Raw genomic sequence first — 20,451 nt, 5'->3', positions numbered from 1 at the left:
GGGTCCAGGCTCAAACTCTATACCTAGATGAAGTCTATGGAAAAGGAGTCAGTGGGTGGGAAGGCAAGAAACAAGCACTGAAAATATATAACTGAATTAAAGAAAACCAGTGTGTACGTCAGAAGTTATGGCTGGCTCACAGAAGGACTGCAAGCACATCACCCCAGGCCTGATAACAGCTCGCTCTCTCAAGTCATAATTAATTAGCATTTCAAGGGATGTGGTGGGGAAGAGGCAGGGTAGATGGCATACAGGAGGTACATATTCAGTACTTAGGTCTAAGTATACAGGTTAATAAAACAGCGTGAACTCCATCTGGGAATGACCTCTTCATATGCAGGTGTTTAGAGCCTACCCAGACCCATATATTTTATTGCCAAACACACAGCGTACTTGCCATCAACTGGGTGGACAAATTATTGAACGTTCTAGATGATTAACACAACCCACTGAGGGTCACATTCTCAAAATGGATTAAAATGTCTCTTGCTAAAAGACACACCGAGCTATTCCTACATTTACAGAGGCAAATTAGGTAACTGCACAAGCAAATGGGTGAGATGGACAAGTTTGGGGTCAAAGGTTCAGCTTTTACTTTTGAAAATCTGGCCCAGAAAGGATACTGCAGGAAACAATGATTTGCCTATTTGTTTCCAGTCTTAAAATTGATTCCTTTCAGTTTAATAGTAAAAGTAATAATAATAGTAATATTTCTAGTTACTTTAAGACTTAAAAAAAAAAAAAAAAAAAAAAAGATGAGCCAAAACAAAACACCCCCAAATTTTGGGCTGGTTCAGATTCGAGCTCCAGATCCAAATTTTGAAATTTGCCTCTAATGTCATAATGGGCCAATGCAAAACACAGTATCTGTACACCTGAGAGCTTTGTGGGTTTGAAATTTAGGCTTCAGTTTTGTTGCTTGCACTCATCTCTAGTATTTTAATTTTTCAATTTTTATGATTAAAAGGTTTGGTTGTGCTTCTGTCTTAGCTCATTATTAGCAAAAAGAACCCCTGAGCATACAGCATATTTTAGCACAGCACTGTTTCTTCTCTGTGCACTGAGCAGCAATTCTTCCTGTCAAACATCATTAACAAGCTGCAATGATTCCAAAGAGCCACATAACCTTATCGCTGTGACATTAAAGAGACAAAAAAGGAAGCGGGTCTATTTATGCTTTGGGATGTTGTTCTTTGGGCACTTGGACTGGCGTGAGTAGGTGGGATTGGATTCAGCAGGAGAAGGGGCATGGAGGGTTGTGTCTCATCTTTTTATAGGTTCATCAAGAGTAGCTGCCACATTTAACACCCTGGCAGTATCTACAGCATCTGGCATTCTATAGGGCCTCACCTGTGAGCCTAGTGGAGTCTAAGCTGCAAAACTCAGGCTTAAATGCAGATCCACACTTCAAAGCCCAAGTGCATTGAGTCCACCAGAAAGATTGGGATCAAGCTATAGAGCGCTGATCTGAAAAAGGCGATTGAAAAGTGTAATAAAAAAAGCAGGTAGGTGAACTGCAAATAAACCAAAAAAGGACACGCCTTCTGGGCTAGATGGACGTCTCTTGTTCCTGGTATTTCCAATATTCTTAACTGCTGATTTCCTGATTTTCCTCTGAATGTGCCACTCTTCTTACTTAGGTTTCCCTTTAAGGTCATAAGCCTTAATACTTACTTACCACTTTGGCTCTTCACATGTTTCCTTTTTTCTCTTCTGCAGTGAACTCTGCCTGCCTGTTTGAATTTAACATCAGTGGCCCAAGCAAAATGAGCACATGGTCTTGAAGTAATTCTCCATGCACACTGGTCCACAACACAAAAAAGCCCCATCATGATCAACACCTAATTGGTATCCACGCTGGCCCTTCCCAGGCATCAAAGGGACTACGGAGAATGAGCAATCTTTTCATTCCCTCTTGCACCAGAACAGGTGAGATCCTCACGGGTGAGGTGAGGAAACACACACTGCTACTGTCTGGCTGTATCTTCTCGTCAGTGAAACAGAGGGCTTCAGCCTTTAGAGCTGCCAGTCCAATCCAGCACATTTCACTAGAATTACATTCAACTGAAAATTTAAAAATAAAAAAGAGAAATAGAAAAGGGAATCCTGAATCAGAAAGTGATCCACATCAGCTCTCCCTGGACCTTCTCTCCCAGGCTCAGCGTGGTTCTGAGATATAATCAAAGCTCATTAAAAGACTATGAGCTTTTTGGTACTGCAGTTCCTCTGCCAAGTCCGACTCAGTCTACTGTCACTAGGAGGCTGTAAATGAAAAGACCATCTCATGAAAAACAGTAGGAGGTCAGTGCTTAATGCCAGCCCGAGAAAATAAGTGATACCACTGAATTCTCAGACAAAAATACCTGAATTTGATTAACTTGAAGTTATGTTACTTACTGCAGAAATCCTAACAGTTACGAATGAGAACTACTGAGGATATTACAATAAATGAAAGCCAAGGATAAGAAAATATGGAAAAATCTAATTCCGATGATTATTCTAATACTGCAACATTTCATACATATAAATGTGAAAATTCACACTTGACTTTCCACCCGCCACCTTAACAAGGTGCAAGTAACATAGCACTTCATTATTAACGTTTTATTCAAATTGTTTCAAGACAAAAAAACACCACTATTCTACAACTGTTTTGTACTACATGACAAATATATCCTTCATGGTCTAATGCAAACACATCTTTTGAATTGTGCAGAATATAAAATATTTTAATCGTGAAATTAAGGAGACATTTCGCAAGAACTCTGTTTTCTAACTGATGTTAATATACATAAGATCTTTCTAGTGTATTGCTTGATATAAAATATATGGTTAAAAAACAACACACAATCCTTGCATTTATCGTCCTTGCACAACTTACTATAAAAACTACTGAATAATAGTATGACATCTTAACCTTTCCCCTACTAAAAATTAAAAGGAAAATGGAGGTCAGAATCATGAAACATGAAATTTCACACCTAGATTTTTGTTAGAGAATGCATGGACTGCATGGATTCTAGAATCATTATTTATATTACCTTATGTTTACATTTCCATACATTATAATGCTGAGATTGTATTATTTGTAGAACCCTTGATATTGCTTTATTCTTTTTCGTTGTTACTTACTGTAGCAATCTTAATTTTAAGTTAATTAAGTTTTTTGTCTGGGAATTTCCCTATGTAACAAAAATACAATAAAAGAACATTCTTCAAGTTGCAAAGTCAGATTAATAATGTTCTTTTAACATAGTTTTATGTGTGTAATTTCCTAGGTTTTTTTATAAAGCAAACTGAAAAACCAGAAATTCCATCACTTGAATCATGTGCATTGCAATATAATGCTATCAGTAGGGTTGGAGCAGTTAGATACACCACAAAGACCTTTGCCATTTGAGCTAATGGAGTAACTGATAGCAATCGTAAGCTATCAACCCCTGTGTGGACCAGCACTAGAGGTGGAGAGAGACACTGCCAGTGGGTTTCACAGAAGTGTCCTGATAGCAGAGGTGTGGTGAGACTCAGGAATTTTGGGTTCCATTCCAGGCTGTGGAGGCAGGTGTGGTATTGCTGGCACAGCTTCTTCTGTCTATTTGCCCCAAGCTTGACCCCTTTCTGCCCTGTCCCCGTTTTGCCTCTCCCCCACCCCTGGCTCCTTGTTTCAGGCCTATTTTCGTTGCCTACTCAGTCCCAGTCTCCACTCCTCAGGCTTCCCACCCCAGTCTCTTTGCCCTGGTCGGGGTTTGTTGTCCAATTCTCAATCTCCCCGACTCCCAGTCTCTTCCCTTCCTACACTCAGTTCCAATCTCCTCGAACAGCCAGTCCCTGTTCCCCCTCCTGGCTCCTCATCCAATCTCTCTCGCCTCCTCCCACTAGCTCCCAGTCCCACTCTCCTTCCCTGAGCTGCTCATCCAACAGCAGCTTCCTCCGTACTTCCTCCCTGGCTCCTTGTCCAGCCAGTGGCAGCCTTCCTCCTCTGCCAGCTCCTTGTCCCTTCCACTATTCTATCATCTCCTTTTTTTAGTTGTGTGTGGAACAGCTATTCAGCTCTCCCCAAAAGTCACCTGTTGGACTGGGGCTTGACCTAAAGACTCTGAAGAGTACTGAAGTCAATATGCCCTGACCCCATTAATATATTTCACATATAACACTGAACAGCCAGTAACTACATTCAGTCACTACCGACATGGGCCAAAGTATCACCGCAACAATCACTTGCCTGATCCCCCCTTAATATATTGGTCATGCTGAGTATTGATCAGCCGATAATGTGTTTGAATTGTGTCCTTCTTGTTTGAGTAATGAACCAACCTATCCCCAAACCTTCAGGTTCAATTACCTACTTATCGCTCTGTGTATGCAGAGTTCTTCTTCTGACCTTTACTGACTGGTTTAGAAAACAGCTTTGACTCCTTAGGCATTACATACACACAAACCTGTCTTATCCAACTACCAACTTCTCTACCACCACCACCACCACCAAATGATGCATTTTCTTCATACAACAGAAACTTTCCAAACACTGAGCCAGGCCCCAAGCGTCCCCTATTCCACAGTCGGTCAAGGAAAATAATGTTTCTGGAAGCAAAATAAGTCTCAAGAACCTGAGTGACTTCTCTGGCAGAATTATGCCTTCAGGGCCCTTTTGACACCAGTGAAGTCATTTGATTTTGAAACGCTCACCCCTCCTGCCACCCATCATTGCTTTGTCCTTCCATTCCTCCCTCTCCCCCTTATTTTCTCATGTACATGTTTTTGACCTACTAAGTCAGCCTCTTCTGCATTCCTTCCTCACCACAACCCCAAAATACATTTAATACGATAATTAAAACAAACAACAAAGACTTCTAAAACCACAACGGAACTAACATTACAGAGACAAGGAGGGCGAGATAATATATAAAATATATTACCTCACCCACCTTGTCTCCTTAATATCCTGGGATCAACACGGCTACAACAACACTACATACATGGAACTAACATGACATTTGCCAACCACCACTCTGACCATTCTGCATGGATGTTACAAAGTTCTCTAGTCTCCTCCCTGCTCTTTTGTCTGTCTTATCTATTAGACAGTCAACTACTAAGGACAGGGACTGTCTTCTTCTGTCTGTACAGCACCGCGCTTAAGGGAGCCCTGAATTGATTGGAGCCATTGGGTACTACCTTAATAAAAATGATCATCAAAAAATTAGCTATACGTTCTGGCTGTTTATCATGGTTAGGCAGATGAGTGGTAACTGTTTCTCTTCCTTCCTTCTCCTGTCCCATAGCTCCCCCCTCCTGACATTATCCTCACGCTAATTCTGCCACTAATACAAAATATTTTCAGCCAACCACAGAACTCCAGCAGAAGCAAAACGCGTAACTAACAAAACCGAGGTGGTTGTTACCAAGGTCACATGCTTGTATGTTACTTCCTGTCCCAACCCGTCATCTCTTTATGTCTTTTAATCAGTCATTTTTGACAATGGGATTCCAGCTCCTAAGTCACTTAGGGTAAAAATTTTTAAAGATCTTTTATGTGATTTAACCAAGGTCACACAGGAAATCTGTGGTGGAGCAGAGAATTGAATCCAAATCTTCCAAGTCAGCACCTTGACCACTGGACCATCCTTCTTTGTCTTCGCTGGTGGACTGGGGAGCCTGTCAGACCGAGTCAGGGAGGCTCTATGCAGGTGCAGCGGTTTGCCTGTGCATTGTACTTTGCAAATTCGGGAGCTTAGCTTCTAATCCTTCAGGGAGAGAGACTACGGATGAAATCCTGACTCCACTGAAGTCAATGGCAAAACTCCCACTGACTTCAATGGGGCCAGGATTTCATGCTTTTTCCGTGTTTGTACAGTGCCTGGCACAATGGGCCCCATTCGAGTACTTTGGCCAGTACAATGAATGAATCATCGTCATCATCATCACCATTTCCCTAACAATACACACATGAAAAAATAGCAGTAATGTTTAACAGAATAGGCTTTTTATAGTTAACAGCCTATTTTACGTCTCTTAGCACTTGGCTTATTGTACGAAAGGAGGTGGCCCAGTTAAAATATACAAAGGTCGACCAAAGTTATTTGAAAACCAATCATGGTAAATTACTAAGCCCACAGCATTGCTAAATGGCTTTTCACAATTTTTTCCCCTTAACTTTGTTTTTATCTTGAGAGCACAATCGAGCAATTGTTTGGGAAGATAGTGTAGTAATTTGGCACAAACATAAATGCTTTCTTGATTTAATTTCAAGTGCAAAACAAGCAAAGACCCAGAAAGAAATTCTAATTGTTCCATTTTTAAATTAACCTTTCACTTCATCTTTCTGTTCTGAAAACATCAACACCCACATAGGGAGGTTATGCTGATCGAAATGCTACACAAGAATCTAAGATTAAAACCAGAGGAAAATAAGTTCTGCAAACAGTCATGCAAGAGACCTGGATTTGATTCCCAGGCCTGGCCACTTACTCTCCAGACTGAGAAAATACTTAAGCTAATCTAATAGGGATGCCTCTGGTCAATTGTTCGTATTTGGATTATTCAATAATCAATGGTGGATTATGATTTTGCATTACAGTGGCACCTAGAGGCCCCCAACCAAGACCAGGGGCCCATTGTGTTCAGCACTATACAAGCTCATAACAAGAGAGAGTCTCTGTCTTGAAGACCTTTCCATCTAAAGAGACCAACAAAAGAGAGAGAGAAAAGAAGCAATATCATCCCAGTTGTACTCAGAGAACTGAGGCAGAGAGAGATTAAGTAACATGCCCAAGATCATAATGGAAATCTGTGGCAAGGCTGGGAATTAAACCCAGATCTCCTAAGTTCAAGTGCAATGCCTTTACCACAGAACCATCCTTCCTGTTAACTAAGGAACCACTAGAGTTGGACAGATTTAAAAATAAATAAATAAGCATACACCGTAAGGGGAAGGAAATAGGTTGAGGAAAGGTGCAGGCTATGAAAGGTGAGAGAAACTGAGGTATTGAGAACTCCATTTACTTCAGTGCAGAATGCTGAGATGCTGTACACTGATCCTCGCTGTGCTAAGAGTTAAGCAATAAGATGATGCAACACCATATCAGAGTATTGCACACCTTGTGCCCAACTACCCAAGCATGGAAATAATCCCAGCACAACACACACTTGGCTCTGGCTTTTAGGAAAGCCTGCATTTTCACCCACCAGCAGCTGTGACAATATTCTGCCATGACACTGGAGGCCAGAACAACTAGAATGGTCCCCTTTTTAAAAAAAATAGCCCTCCGCAAAAGTTAACATGGACTTTTCCACCACGCCGCAGATACTGAGCAGCTGCAATTATTTCCTAGTCCAAGTACAGATGAATATGCAGTATCAGATACCCTCCGGCAGGCTGACTAGTGGGGTGAGGTACCAGAGTGATATGCACAGAATAAGTACCTACGAGACAGATCCATGGGCCACTGTGTTATTTATTTAGTAAAGGGGAAATGCAGACCTTACATTTTAAAGCAGCCATTGCAAAGGATCTCGTATAATTCAACTCACTCCTAGTTTTAAGGCTCTCTCTTCCTTGCATCTCCCGCTGACAGAAATGTAAAAGCTATTGGACAGCATCAGGGGTTGAGTGTGTAATTGCCCAAGTACCGCATGGGCTCTTCACCCCAGTTTGCACTTTGCTTTAATTTAACCTTCTACATAGAGACTCTTGTCACTTCATTACCACATTATTTTTAGATAATTGTCACTGTAATGTCAGCACATGGGTCGATGGCTATTAGATTTATTGCCAGAACTAGCAGCAGATGTGTCAATAAGATAGAAAGTGTATGACAGTTTGTTGAGAAAATCTGACAACAGGGAGTTGGAGTTATAAAATATAGTTGCCTGTACTGACAAAACTGTTTAGGAAAAATAACATAGCAAAACTAGAATACATTACTAAAGCTAAATCACCACAGTCAACTTGCGGTGATGTTTTATGGGGATACACTTGGAAGAGGACTTCACAGATTTTCTTAAAGACCTTTCACATGGCCAGATTATAACATACCGGCCTTTCACCTCTAGAAACCATCGCTCAAATGCTGGCTCCAATAGTAATGTGTGGTGGTCTCGTTCATATCTTTGTTTATGCACAAGACAAAACTAGCTCCTAATTTGGCTTGATTAACAGTCACTGCTCAAGAGATGCCACGACTTGACACAGCTGCGGGTATTGTAAGTTAAGGCCCAGCAGTGCAGACAAGCAATGCTTACAAATGTCCACTTCAATTTTCTCTTATGTTTTGTCTTAGGGCTAGTCTACACTAGGGGCGGGGATCGATCTAAGATACGCAACTTCAGCTACGTGAATAGCGTAGCTGAAGCTGAAGTATCTTAGATCGAGTTACCTACTGTCCTCATGGTGCGGGATTGACGTCCACGGCTCCCCCTGTCGACTCCGCTACCGCTGTTTGCATTGGTGGAGTTCCGGAGTCGACAGGAGCGCGTTCGGGGATCGATATATCGCATCTAGGTGAGACGCAATATATCGATCCCCGGGAAATCAATTGCTACCCGCTGATACAGACGGTAGTGAAGACGTACCCTTAGTAAGAGATCGCATGGCCCAATGGACAGGCCACTAAAATAGGGCCCAGGAGACCTGGACTGTACACCCAACTCTATCACTTCCCATAAAGGGATTCTCTCTTATGACGCGTTTGTACAGTACTTATCTCAATGGAGCTTTGATCTGGGTTAGGGCTTTAAAATAATACTGTAACACAATTAATAATTAAAGGGTTTTTTTTCAAAAATGCCTAAATGAGTTTGGAGCCATTTTCAGAAGGGACTCAGGCATGTAGGAGTCTAAATCCCATTAAACCTCAATGGGACTTGGGCTCCTAAGCCACTAGGGCACTTTTGAAAGTGTTCCCGTGTAACTAAACTTTTGCTGATGTGCATTCAGATTAATATGCAAGAGTAAAATACCAGAGCTCTGTCTGTGACCTAGTCACTGCCGCTACAGCTCATGATCAGTGTGTTGTTTCTCCGTGATGAATGTGTTACCGATTTATTACTCATCCGTTGCCAACATCAGAGAATATTCGGATAATAATGCCAAACAATAATTGAAAACAAAATTATCTATCAGTTCCTTGTCAGCCTGGTTGTCATCCAAATGTCACATTAACTTCTAAACTGACAGACTAGCAGAAGACTAGTCTTTTAACTCTATTATTACTTTAAGAAGTATTTATTTTTATCATTCTGTGATAGATATCAGACTCCCTTAGATGCTCCTGATAAAAACAATTTACTTTAAAGTCAACAGCTCTTATGTTGCCTCAGGGGATGAGTGAAGTCTATAAAACCCGTTATCCTGCCGTTTAAAAGTTGGGCTGAGATTTCAAAAGGTGCCTACAGGATTAGGATGTACAATTTCCATTAATTTAATGGGAATTGGGGAGCCAAATATCCTTAGGCACCTTCTGAAAAAACTCAGCTTTAGTGTTTATTATGGAGTTACAACATTATGCTTTATGTGGACAGTGGTTTTCTGGGATACATGAGGAATATCCTGTAATGGCAGTCAACACATTTTTTTAGTAAGACTTGACAATCTAATCATAGGCATATTATCTCAGATGGGGGTGCATGGTAGACTGTATTATTTGGAAAGGGGTATGCAGCCTAAAAAGTTTGAAAATCCTTGCTATATGAGATACCAGAGTCACTTCACACAGTAAGCACAACATAGGGGTGAGGGGGAAATCAAGGTATCTCCTATACAACTGTGTGACAGCTGTTGGTGAAATTTCACAATTTAGCAGCAGCATCCACCATATCATTCTATATAATTACTCATAACACCATTTGCCATACCTATGGGCCTTACACAGCAAGATCATCTCCTTACAAGGTGTTCTTTTGCCATAACTTGTAAGTAACGCTTTTCTGGATTGGGCCCTTGTTCCTTATAAATAGCATTTCCTCATTCTTCCCTCTTTGCTTTTATCTGTTTTTCTTAAATCAAAGAATCTTTCATCCCTTTAGTGGTATATTACTTATCCATTAGGAAATCTGAATGTAAGTACTCTCTGTGGGTGCCACACTGCTTCATACCAGTAATAGCTGATGGATCTGATGGTAATCGGCTTTTGTTTACATATACAGTTGTCATAGTCAGTAGTTAGCTAATGTTTGTAAAGTATTTTAAAGATAAGTACTATAAGTGTCAAGCATTATTATGCTCTGTAATATGTGAGCAAATTCACATTTCTTTAAAATGAGTGCCATTTTAAAAAGACACAACTATATTTCAGTAAAATCATCTAAAAGGCCACATTTCAAAAAGTGCCTCAATTTTGCATATGCAGTCCCCACAAGTTTCATGTGCAAATTGGGTAAACAGCCAACTATGCAATTCGCATGCACACATGCTGTTTGCTCACACCAGTCTGGATCTGAGTGCGTGCAAATTATTGCACATGCAAAGTTGGAGATGTACATTTAATGGAGGCTTTTTTACAAATTATGGCCCAACATTATTCAATTGGAAAGTAGTTTAAGGTTCTAATTTGCTTTTTAACATTTATATAATACCTATTTGCCTCTGTGCATTTCTTCCAGGTGGGGGCAACTAACTTCACTGGTCAAGTTCACGTTCCTTTTTGGCCAGTTTCACGTCCTACACTGGCACAAGGGTGCAGTTTGAGATTTTAACACTGCAGAGGGATGTTTACTTTTAACATTCAGAGGTGCGTATATTAAAAAGAGCTTTAAAATAATTTATTTTCCTATTACATTTTGTAACATATCCATTTTGTTAATCTTAAGTGTTAATCTTAAATGTTGGGCCTAAAATGAGTTGGGGTGTCCCTTTAGAGCGTTTGTCAGTATTCTTGTAAACATTTGGCTTGGTGCACAGAACTTTTTTTATATTAATTATTTTTTCACTGCTGAGGGCTCTGTTCAGCAGCGTGCTGACCACCTTCACTCCCACTAATTTCATGCACTGAACAGCTTACTGGATGGATCCATTTGTGTAAATCAAACAGAAAGCACTAGACAGAATTGGTTGTTCAGAACTGATACTCATTGAACCTGCTAATAACAGAGATGGTTTCTAACACTCCCAACTTTAGGGATGTTTAGATCAAGATCTTAATTCTGGGCCTGTCTGTCTACATACTTACATGGCCCTGATTATTAAAGAATCTGAGCACCTCACAATCGTTAATGGATTTTATCCTTAACACCCCCATTGTGAGGTAGCGAAGTATTATCCCTATTTTACACACGAAGGACTATGGCACAGGCTGGACTAAGTGGTTCACACAGGAAGCCTGGCTGAGAAAGAAATAGACCCTGGTTTCCCAAATCCCAGTTCAGTGGCCTAACCACAAGACCATCATTCCTACTCTCAAATTGTCATGGACGTATAGTTAGCAAACTGTCTGTATGTTGATTTAATAGCCTCTGACTTGCGTCACAGTTTCAGGGTAACTTCACTTGTATTCCCACTTTGTGACCCCTTGACAACATCCACTTAAAAGCTTCTGGCTCCCAGCCATCATCCCTCTGGGGCAGAGACCTGCGTGTCACTCCTGACCGGGGTTTTAAGGCTGAACAGCTCCCTGCATTGCGATATCCCCAGCAAGCCAGTCTCCCTAAAAATGCCAGCGCCTGTGCTTTACTTTCTCTCTGAGAATTTTGAACAGCATATTGCCAGCAGTGACAAGATATCACACAGCTCCTTCTAAGCATGCACGTTTGTTTTCAGGTAAAAGCATTACAGAGAAAACATACAAACATATAGGGTGGGGTTCCCCTTGGACAGCAGGTTCTCTCTGTTTGCTGGATCAGAGAGCAGACTCCGAGTCTGTCTAAACTTAGACTATTTGTCCTGTTGTGACGTTATGAGTGTAATATAATACAGTATTTCATTGAAAGGTGACAGGGCCAGAAAGAGTTAATTAACTCCCAGACTGACCTGACCCATGGCCAAACTTTAGAGACTGGTTAGGAAGATATGTAAATGAATAGAGCTTTGAAATACAGGCCTGTATTGTTAGAGGAAGAAGGGTAGATGTTTGCTCAGGTCTTGTAATATAAGCAAACAAGTCTTGTCTATTGCTATAGCTTTGATTCAAAGATAAAAAAAAAGGAATATTAACATTTAGGAAGATACTTGAGTGAAATAGTATTATTGTCTATATGTCTCTTTGAAGGTTGTGATAACCTGTATTTAAACTGTTTAATGGATAAATTACCCTGTGCTAATTGCCAGGATGTTTGGGAGAAGGAGAGTTAAGCCTATTGTTTTCTCAGGCCAAAAGGCTGCTGGAAATATACAAGAACCCTGGGCCATGATCCTTCTTCATCTCAGATCTGCTTTGAGTTTCAAGAGGGGGAAACCTTAAGCCATAAGTATTGAGATCCCCAGTCACTGAGTGGAGTCACCCTGAATATGGACATTGGACTATAACCTATGGACTATTTCTAAAAGGACTTTTGGCAACTACAAACTCATCACTGCTATGTATCTGAACCTCAAGAATTGAATTCAAGTTTGTATGTATATTGATCTTTTAACCAACACTCCCTCTCTCTCCTTTTTTAATACATTTTAGTTTAGTTAACAAGAATTGGCTGTAGCATGTATTTTGGGTAGGATTTAAGTTATAATTGGACCTGGGTGTGTGGCTGATCCTTTGGGGTTGGAAGAACCTTTCTTTTATATGATGAGATAAAATTTTCAGTAATCATCATCATATTTGACGTGTGTGTCTGGACGGAGGCCTGAGGCTGGGCACTTTAAGGGAACTGTGTTGTTTGAACTTCTGAGTAACCAGTGAGGTTCTATAGAAGTTGTTCTGTGCTGGTTGGTAAATCTAAGTATTGGAATATCCACCAGCATTTGGGGTTTGTCTGCCCCGTTCTGTTTGCAGTTCACCCTAATTGAGTGACCTCAGCTGGCTCCCACGGGCAGCATTGTCACACCTGTTGTCTTTGTCACTGGAGAATCCAGTTTAAACCAGTATATGCAAGACATCCAGGAGGCGGAAGCTCTCTGGGAGGAGTAGGGGGCTTACAACCTGGCTGATTTGCTTGAAACACCACCAACTGTTTTTAGTTCCTGGAGCAGCTGTGGTAGCCCTCTCTAATGGAGTAGAGCACAAATATACATAAGTTGTGTTTACACTTCACACAGTACAGCTATACCTCAACTATAGCACTGCAGCTGAGTCAGTGGAGAGCCCTAGTGAACACCAGTGGTCACCAACCCAGTGATCGCAATTGACTGGCAGAGGCTCCAGGTTCCAGCCCAGAGCCCCCTCTGCACCAGCCCAGAGCTCCCTCCTGCACCAAACTCCCTCCCAGAGCCCACACCCAGAGCCCACATCCCCTCATCCCCTCCTGCACCCCAATCCCCTGCACCAGCTCAGAGCCCCCTCCTGCACCCAAACTCCCTCCCTGAGCTTGCACCCCTCACTCCTGCACCCCAACCCTCTGCCCCAGGCTCAGCTAATGCACACCCCACAGTTGAGAATGTTACACTGATTTGTGACAATCCTGAAGGATTTTGGATCTATGAACCACAAATGACACTAATAAAAAGTAAAATTCATGAAATGTCCAGTGGATTCTATGAGATTAGGTGCAGTGTGACCATATGACCCCTGCACCCAAACTCCCTCCCAGAGCCTGCACCCCCTCCTGCACCCCAACCCCCTGCCCCAGCCTGGGGAAAGTGAGTGAGGGTGGGGGAGAGCGAGTGACAGAGGGACGGGGGAATGGAGTAAGCAGGGCAGGGCCTCGGGGACGGGTAGATCCTGGGTTGATCTTAAATTCAAAAAGTGACCTTGTGCATAAAAAGGTTGGAGACCACTGGTGTAGACACTCACCACAGCAATGGAAGAGGTTTTCCCACCACTGAGGTTAATCCACCCCTCGGAGAAGTGGTAGCTAGGGTCAACGGAAGAATTCAGAGAATCCCAAGATTGCATGGGAGGTCTATGGCTGAAGTAAGAATTGAATGCTTTCTACTGAGTCCCTATCCATTAGACCAGGGGCCCCCAACCCGGTGCCCACGGGGGTGTCTAAAGTGCACCCACGTACTGGCCGGTGGACGAGCATCCACCGAAATGCTGCTGACAAGCTGCGTCATCTAGAGGCATCACTGCCGAAATGCCGCCGATTTTCAGCGGCATTTTGGCAGCAATGCAGCAGCAACGCCTATTGACGTTGTCACTTGTCGGCGGAATTTCGGCGGATGCTCATCCGCCACCATGATCCTCCGTGGCTCGTCGTCTGGCACCCGCCAGACAAAAAAGGTTGGGAACCACTGCATTAAACCATCCTCCTTAACCTATGTTTATTATGGGCGCACATACACTCTCTCTCTCTCTGAAGGTGGATTCACACTGCAAAGTTCTGATATTTCTGTATGAATTTCCACAACTTTTGAGGCTATTTGGAACACAATCATTGCTAAATTTTATGTAAATGTAGAAGCAGAGAGAGAGAGAGAGATTAAGTAGGAGTAAAAAAGAAAATTGTGAACATTAACTAGAATAAAAGCCACAGGTTCCTTTCAGCAGTACTCACAACCCTTTCATTAGCTTTTTCTGCACATTTGCAGCATAAAGAAAACATTTGCTTATTTAAAAAAAGACTGCAGAACTTAAAAGTCTCTCAAATACTCTTACAAATGTATATATTCCCCAAAATATCCATGGGGGGAGAGTACACATGGCCACACTTATGGAAATTCTTTGATAGTATAGGAGTTATCTGATCGGGGGCAGGAAAACACACACACACACACACACAACTTGTGTGATGAATCACACAGTAGGAACAGAAAATCAGAAAGAGCAATAATTATAGCAAATAGTTCACAAGCAAGCCGCAGGCTGAAATGTTTACTGACTAATTCTGAACAAACAAATTTGTAAAGATCTAAGTCTGCTCATGGATAATTTGAGAACAAATTTGAGAACAAAAAGGGAGTGAATTAATCAAATCTACCCTTTACTATGAATAGTTACCAAGCCGTAAGACAATACTGCACACACACAGCATTCATCTGACTGGCAGTCTGGAAAAGGTCAGCGTTCCAAGGGCTAAATTACATAGTGGCTTGTGCTGCGCCGAACATAAGAAACAACCCCACTTCCACCCAGCCTCAACCACATGTAACATCTGCAAAGCAAGGCCAAGTAAGTTCTAACTGTCTCACCAATTTTAAGCTGCAGTTTACATTTTCAGAAACACGCATGGTCTCTCCTGTTCCTATTGGTCTGCAAAGTCATTTAACATAGCAGTTCTGGTTCATGTCAGAGAATCCCAGGGTCTCGCAGGAAAGTCTAAGAACTGAATGCTTTCTACTGAGTCCTTATCCACTAGACCATCCTCCCTAAGCCTGCATGTCTGGGCTGGCTCTTCAACCCGTGCATAAAGAAATGTCCATTGTGGGCAGGGGAGATGTAGTGTTGGTTACAAAATGTCATTACTAATCAAATATTAATTCTGTAGCACAGTGCAGGTATCAGACCATCAGCACAGAATTCCATTGATTCTGTCTTTTAAGGCCAACATTCACCAAAAAGTTTCAAAGGAGAGATGGTGGGTGCACAGCTTGGCTGGCATTTCTGACCTGCTTTATACCATATCTTGCAACAATTGGAAACACAGGAATTGTTATACTAGATCAGAACAACAACAAGCTTATATTTACACAATGGAGCTTTATAAATGGTGCACTTATTTAGGAATCGCTTATTCACCAATGAAATGCAGCCAACTCAGAGTGCAACATCGCAAAGTAGAACAGCACACAACAGTTTAGACTTAACGTATCATTATCCTCTGTATTACCTTAGCACCTAGAAGCCCTAGTCATGGACCAGATTTGCTCAAACACCTCCTACTTCCTCCAACCAGGTGAAGCTATAGGAGAAACACAAGATTCCCTCAAAGATAGAGGATGCTACATTCTGTGATAGTTGAAATTTGGCACAAAATATAACATCCAGGCCTCAGGCAAATTATAAAATAAAATGTTAATGGGTACTGTGAAAGAAGAATTTCATTGGCTGATGGATTTTGTAGAGAGCTATTCTAAATGCAGGGATTAGAGCCTGTGAGCCAGTTGTCACCAAAATTCAATTTTTAAAGACTAAAAGGAAAAAAAAAGCACAAGTTATATTAGACATCTGCACATCTCAAGTTGGTACTACAGTAGAACTTCAGAATTACAAATACCCTAGTTATGAACTGACTAGTCAACCACACACCTCATTTGGAACCAGAAGTACACAATCAGGCAGCAGAGACACCCCCCCCAAAAAATATATATATACTGCACAGTACAGAACTGTGTTAGATGTAAACACTTAAAAAATGTAAAATTTAAAAAAAAATTGACAAGATAAGCAAACCATTTCTGGGATAGTTTCATTTAAAAGCAGCATATTTCTTCTGCATAGTGAAGTTCAAAGCTGTATAAAGTCAATGTTCAGTTGTAAACTTTTGAAATAACCATAATGTTTTGTTCAGAGTAATGAACATTTCAGAGTTACGAACAACGAACACCTTGGGAATGGAGGTAACTCTGAGGTTCTACTGTGGATCTTCAGTCTTGGTAACTCTTTCTCTTGTGAATGGAATTAATTTTAACTCCAAATTTAGAAACAGGGAAATTCTCCCACAGAAGAGTTGTTCTATCTTCCCCAGGATCATCAGCTGCAAGGATCATTTGGGCACATTCCTGCAGTTGCAGAGGACAGGCGCTAGAGAGTGTTGCTGTTTCCTGTTTTCTTTCTCTCTCTCATTCACTCAGGTCTATTCACATACCTTGCTGAAGCACGAAGCTTACATACAGTATTCAGTGGATAGTGTGCATAAGCAAAATTAACAGAAATAAATTTTTGGTGAACCCCCGAATACACTTGCTCAACACCCCTAACTTACACCACGGTTAAACTTGAGCCGATTGTTCAGCCAAACACATCAGTATTGCTACAAACTGCACTTGTAGTGGCCATATAGATAAGTAGCTACCTTCATGCTCTTGAGTTACAGTCCACCCAGGAAATCATTTGTGGTTTGGACAAACATATTGATTCCATCCCCTTTCATAGCGTTTAAGTGCATGGCAGCATTTTCCAGCACCAAGCTGTCTCTACATTCCAAAAGCACACCTGCTGCAACTTTATTACAGAGACGGCCTACTGAGACCTAGGAAGAAAAGCACCTTTTGCACTCAATGGTGTGTTGGAGGAACCAATAGGCACCAAAAGGTCTAGTTTGCACCCTCAAGGATTGGCCAAAAGGGAGTCCTACAGCTCCCCAGCTCTCAGTCCTAAGGAAAAGAGGAAAAACTTCTGATGAACTCCCACTTTCTATTTCTGGGAACACTAGGAGACAAATGCTAACCAAGGTCTTGTTTTCAGCTCCCTTGCCCGGTACTGCAGGTAATGTTATATATTACACCAGAGTAATCAGATTTCATTTTACCAAACATTTTTATAGCACTATCATTTAGATACACTAAATCCCAGCTTTCCTTTTCAATTCCTTTCATTTGCCATAGTCGAACTGACCATTGGTGCAGCTAGCCGAGCATCTTGACTCTCCCGATGGCTAATGTCAGCACTCAGTTATGTAGCACTCTACAGTGTGTGTACAGTGCTTAGGAAAACCTCTCACTAAGGCTGCTAGGTGCTACCCCAAATGCACATATTTAATAAATAATAATGATAGTGGTGAGAAGAAATCTCTTGCTGGTTGTTATGCTCTGAAGATTGAGGACTGATATCCCACAGATTTTTTTAAATAAATAGAACTGCAGATTGTCTTATTCACAGACATGCCTATTCCTTTCTGAAAACTATTAAATCGTTTGCCCTGCTATCTTGCAGCAATGCATTTCACAGGTTCATTATACCAAATAATATAGAATCTTGTTATCCTTTTACTTCACTCCTCACATTGCCATGCAACATTGTTTCAACTGCTTCTGTTGGATAACACAGGGATTTAGATTAGGTGTCATCCACCTTTACAAGCAGGAAATTCTTCTCACACACGTGTATGAGTAGCAATGTAAAATGATCTATTCTCAACTGGCATAGTGCATCTCAATTCATACAACACCGTTCCCAAGCCCACAGATTGACCAAGATTATGATTATAACTGAAGACAAAACACCAGCATATGCATGCTGCATTCCAGTATATGCCTAGCATCCACCGTATAGTATTGCCATCAGTAATAGTTCTGAGTTAGTACACAAATGCAATTCACAAGGTGCTCAGTCCAACAGTACAGAATCATGCCTTAGTTCAGTATTCAAGAATCAGGGGAGGGAAGAACACACCGACATTACAGAAAATATTAACAATGTTAATTTTGCAATATTAAAATCTACTGTCTTTAAATCCACAGAGACTGGAAGCTCCAAATGGGTTGAGTGGAAGCTCTAAATCACATTGCTGCTAGTGAATCTATGGGGAACACTTAAAAAAAATAGCTCTTCAGTCTGTGTTTTAATTAGATATCTCACCTAGATTTCTTACATCTCTACAACTTGTTTCTGTATCCCACATGGCATCTTTAAGCTCCCTTTCTACATCTCCAAACTATTGAACCTGGTGAGATTTTAATAGAAATCCCTGCACTGTGCTATAAAGAGAAGCATTACTTGAGGTTTTAATTAGCATCTGTCAAGGCTGAGCCACAGGAAATGTTGAATTGTTTGTGTAACTTATTACAGAAAAGTGCATTTACTGTCTGGCTGTCTGCACTTGGATGATGCAAAATGCTTTAGTCTTTTGAACCCCCTCGCCCCACGCTACCTCCCCAAAAGTTTTTTAAAAATAGCAAACAACAAATTTCTGGTGGTAAAAAGCCATTTCCTCAGTCAATGCACAGCATGCTTCTTCAACCCTATATTTGGCTGCTGAACTAGTTTCTGATCTCCTGAGGAAAAAGTCATGATGGTATAATTTCCTGACCGGAACAACAGAACTGAGAGGCAGCATTATGTTATTACACATTCCTCCCATTCAGTGCAAGGTACCTGAAATCTTTTAAGAACCTAACATAGCTTACAAATTAGAGACTACACTGATTCACCCAGTTATGTCTCCTAAAGATACAGCTTGCATGAGAACACAGAAAAGATAGGTAAGTAGCACTCTACTTTTGCTAACTTCAAGAATCATTGCTCTCTATTATATTTTTATTTGTATTTCCAAGTATGGCTGTGCCTCAAAAGAATGACAGCAATTCCTACCATTTAGCTGCCTGTAGACTATATCTTCTAGAAGGGAGAGCCTTTTCAGTACTGCATCCTGGATAGGGCTGATGCCATGGGCTGTCAAGTTGGCCACTTCTGCCCTGGGGTGGATTTCATGGAAGGAATCCCCGCTCTTGACAGTGATGGGTCTACACTTGGCCAGAAAGAGGACAAAGCCAGCCACTGCAATCAAGTTCAACACCAACAGAACTTTGACTCGCCTCAAAGAAGCCATCAAACTCCCAGGGTGGCCACTTCAGCTGCTGCTTGGCAAACGAGGAGCGGCGTGTGGGGAGCCTCCTGGCTAGAGACGCAAAGGTGGCTTGGGATGGGAGGTGGCTGCAGGTGCGAGCACATCCCACCTCCCCGGGAGGAGCTGTCTCAAGCCGAAGCAGCGAGCGTGCAGCAGCAAAGCGGGGGGTTCTGGCAAGGCGCCGGCTCAGGACGGCTCCCTGGTGCCCAGCAGGTGCAGAAGAGATGGAGAGCACAATTCGGGGGCTGTAGCCGCGGCGTCCGGAGGAGACTCGTCCCCGGGATGGGGAAGCCGGTGCCGCAACCCCTGGTCCCCTGTAATGCTGCCCCCGCCCCAGCGATTCCGCACAGCGCAGGCTGCCGGCTTCACGCGGACGGGCTGGGCTCCAGGAGGCGAGCCCCGCAGGGTTGGCACTGGGTGTCCTTCATGGCAACTCCGGAGTGAACGTGGCTTTCAGACGGGGGGGCAGGGGGATTTCCCAGCGGTGGGTTTCCCCCGCTCCCTTCAAGTCACTCGCTAGATCAAGCCAGGCGGAAGGTGCCCCCAGCCCCGCTCCATCCTCCCTGCAGCCGCAGAGTTATCTCAGGGGGGCAGGGCGGGGAAGGACCCGGCGAGCCCGGGGTCTCAGTCGGTGCACGGCGGCTCTCGGAGCTCTCCCGGCCCGGAGCGAGTCAGTCACCATCCTGCGCCGTCATCCGGCGACTCCGCGCTGGGGAGGCGCAACCGCGCCGGGAAACGGACGCTGCGGCAAAGGCGCAACTCCAGCCTCGCCCCGCTCCGCGGGGCGCACGGGCGCGCAGGCAAGGTGGGGCTCCCCCGCGCCCCGGCTCCGGAGCATCCTCCTCCGGCTCGCGTGGCAGGCGCGGGGCGAGACACCCGGGCAGCGGGGATGGGGGGGGGCTGCGCTCAGGCAGGTCCCAG

The 20,451-nt window shown here is 42.7% G+C and overlaps 1 protein-coding gene across 1 annotated transcript in view; it reads right to left on the bottom strand.

Moving 5' to 3' along the window:
- The window catches only part of GALNT17 (polypeptide N-acetylgalactosaminyltransferase 17), a 277,593-nt gene extending 257,418 nt beyond the window's left edge, over positions 1-20,175 (bottom strand). The window contains exon 1 of the mRNA XM_044993352.1: positions 19,275-20,175. Within this exon, the coding sequence (XP_044849287.1) occupies positions 19,275-19,512 (238 nt within the window). The 5' untranslated portion in view covers positions 19,513-20,175. The remainder of the gene's footprint in view (positions 1-19,274) is intronic.
- Positions 20,176-20,451: the final 276 nt, after the last annotated feature.

Source organism: Mauremys mutica, chromosome 19, assembly GCF_020497125.1.
Source record: "Mauremys mutica isolate MM-2020 ecotype Southern chromosome 19, ASM2049712v1, whole genome shotgun sequence".
NCBI lineage: Eukaryota > Metazoa > Chordata > Testudines > Geoemydidae > Mauremys > Mauremys mutica.
Note: the sequence above shows the minus strand (reverse complement) of the source record. Positions and strands in the feature narration are given on the sequence as shown.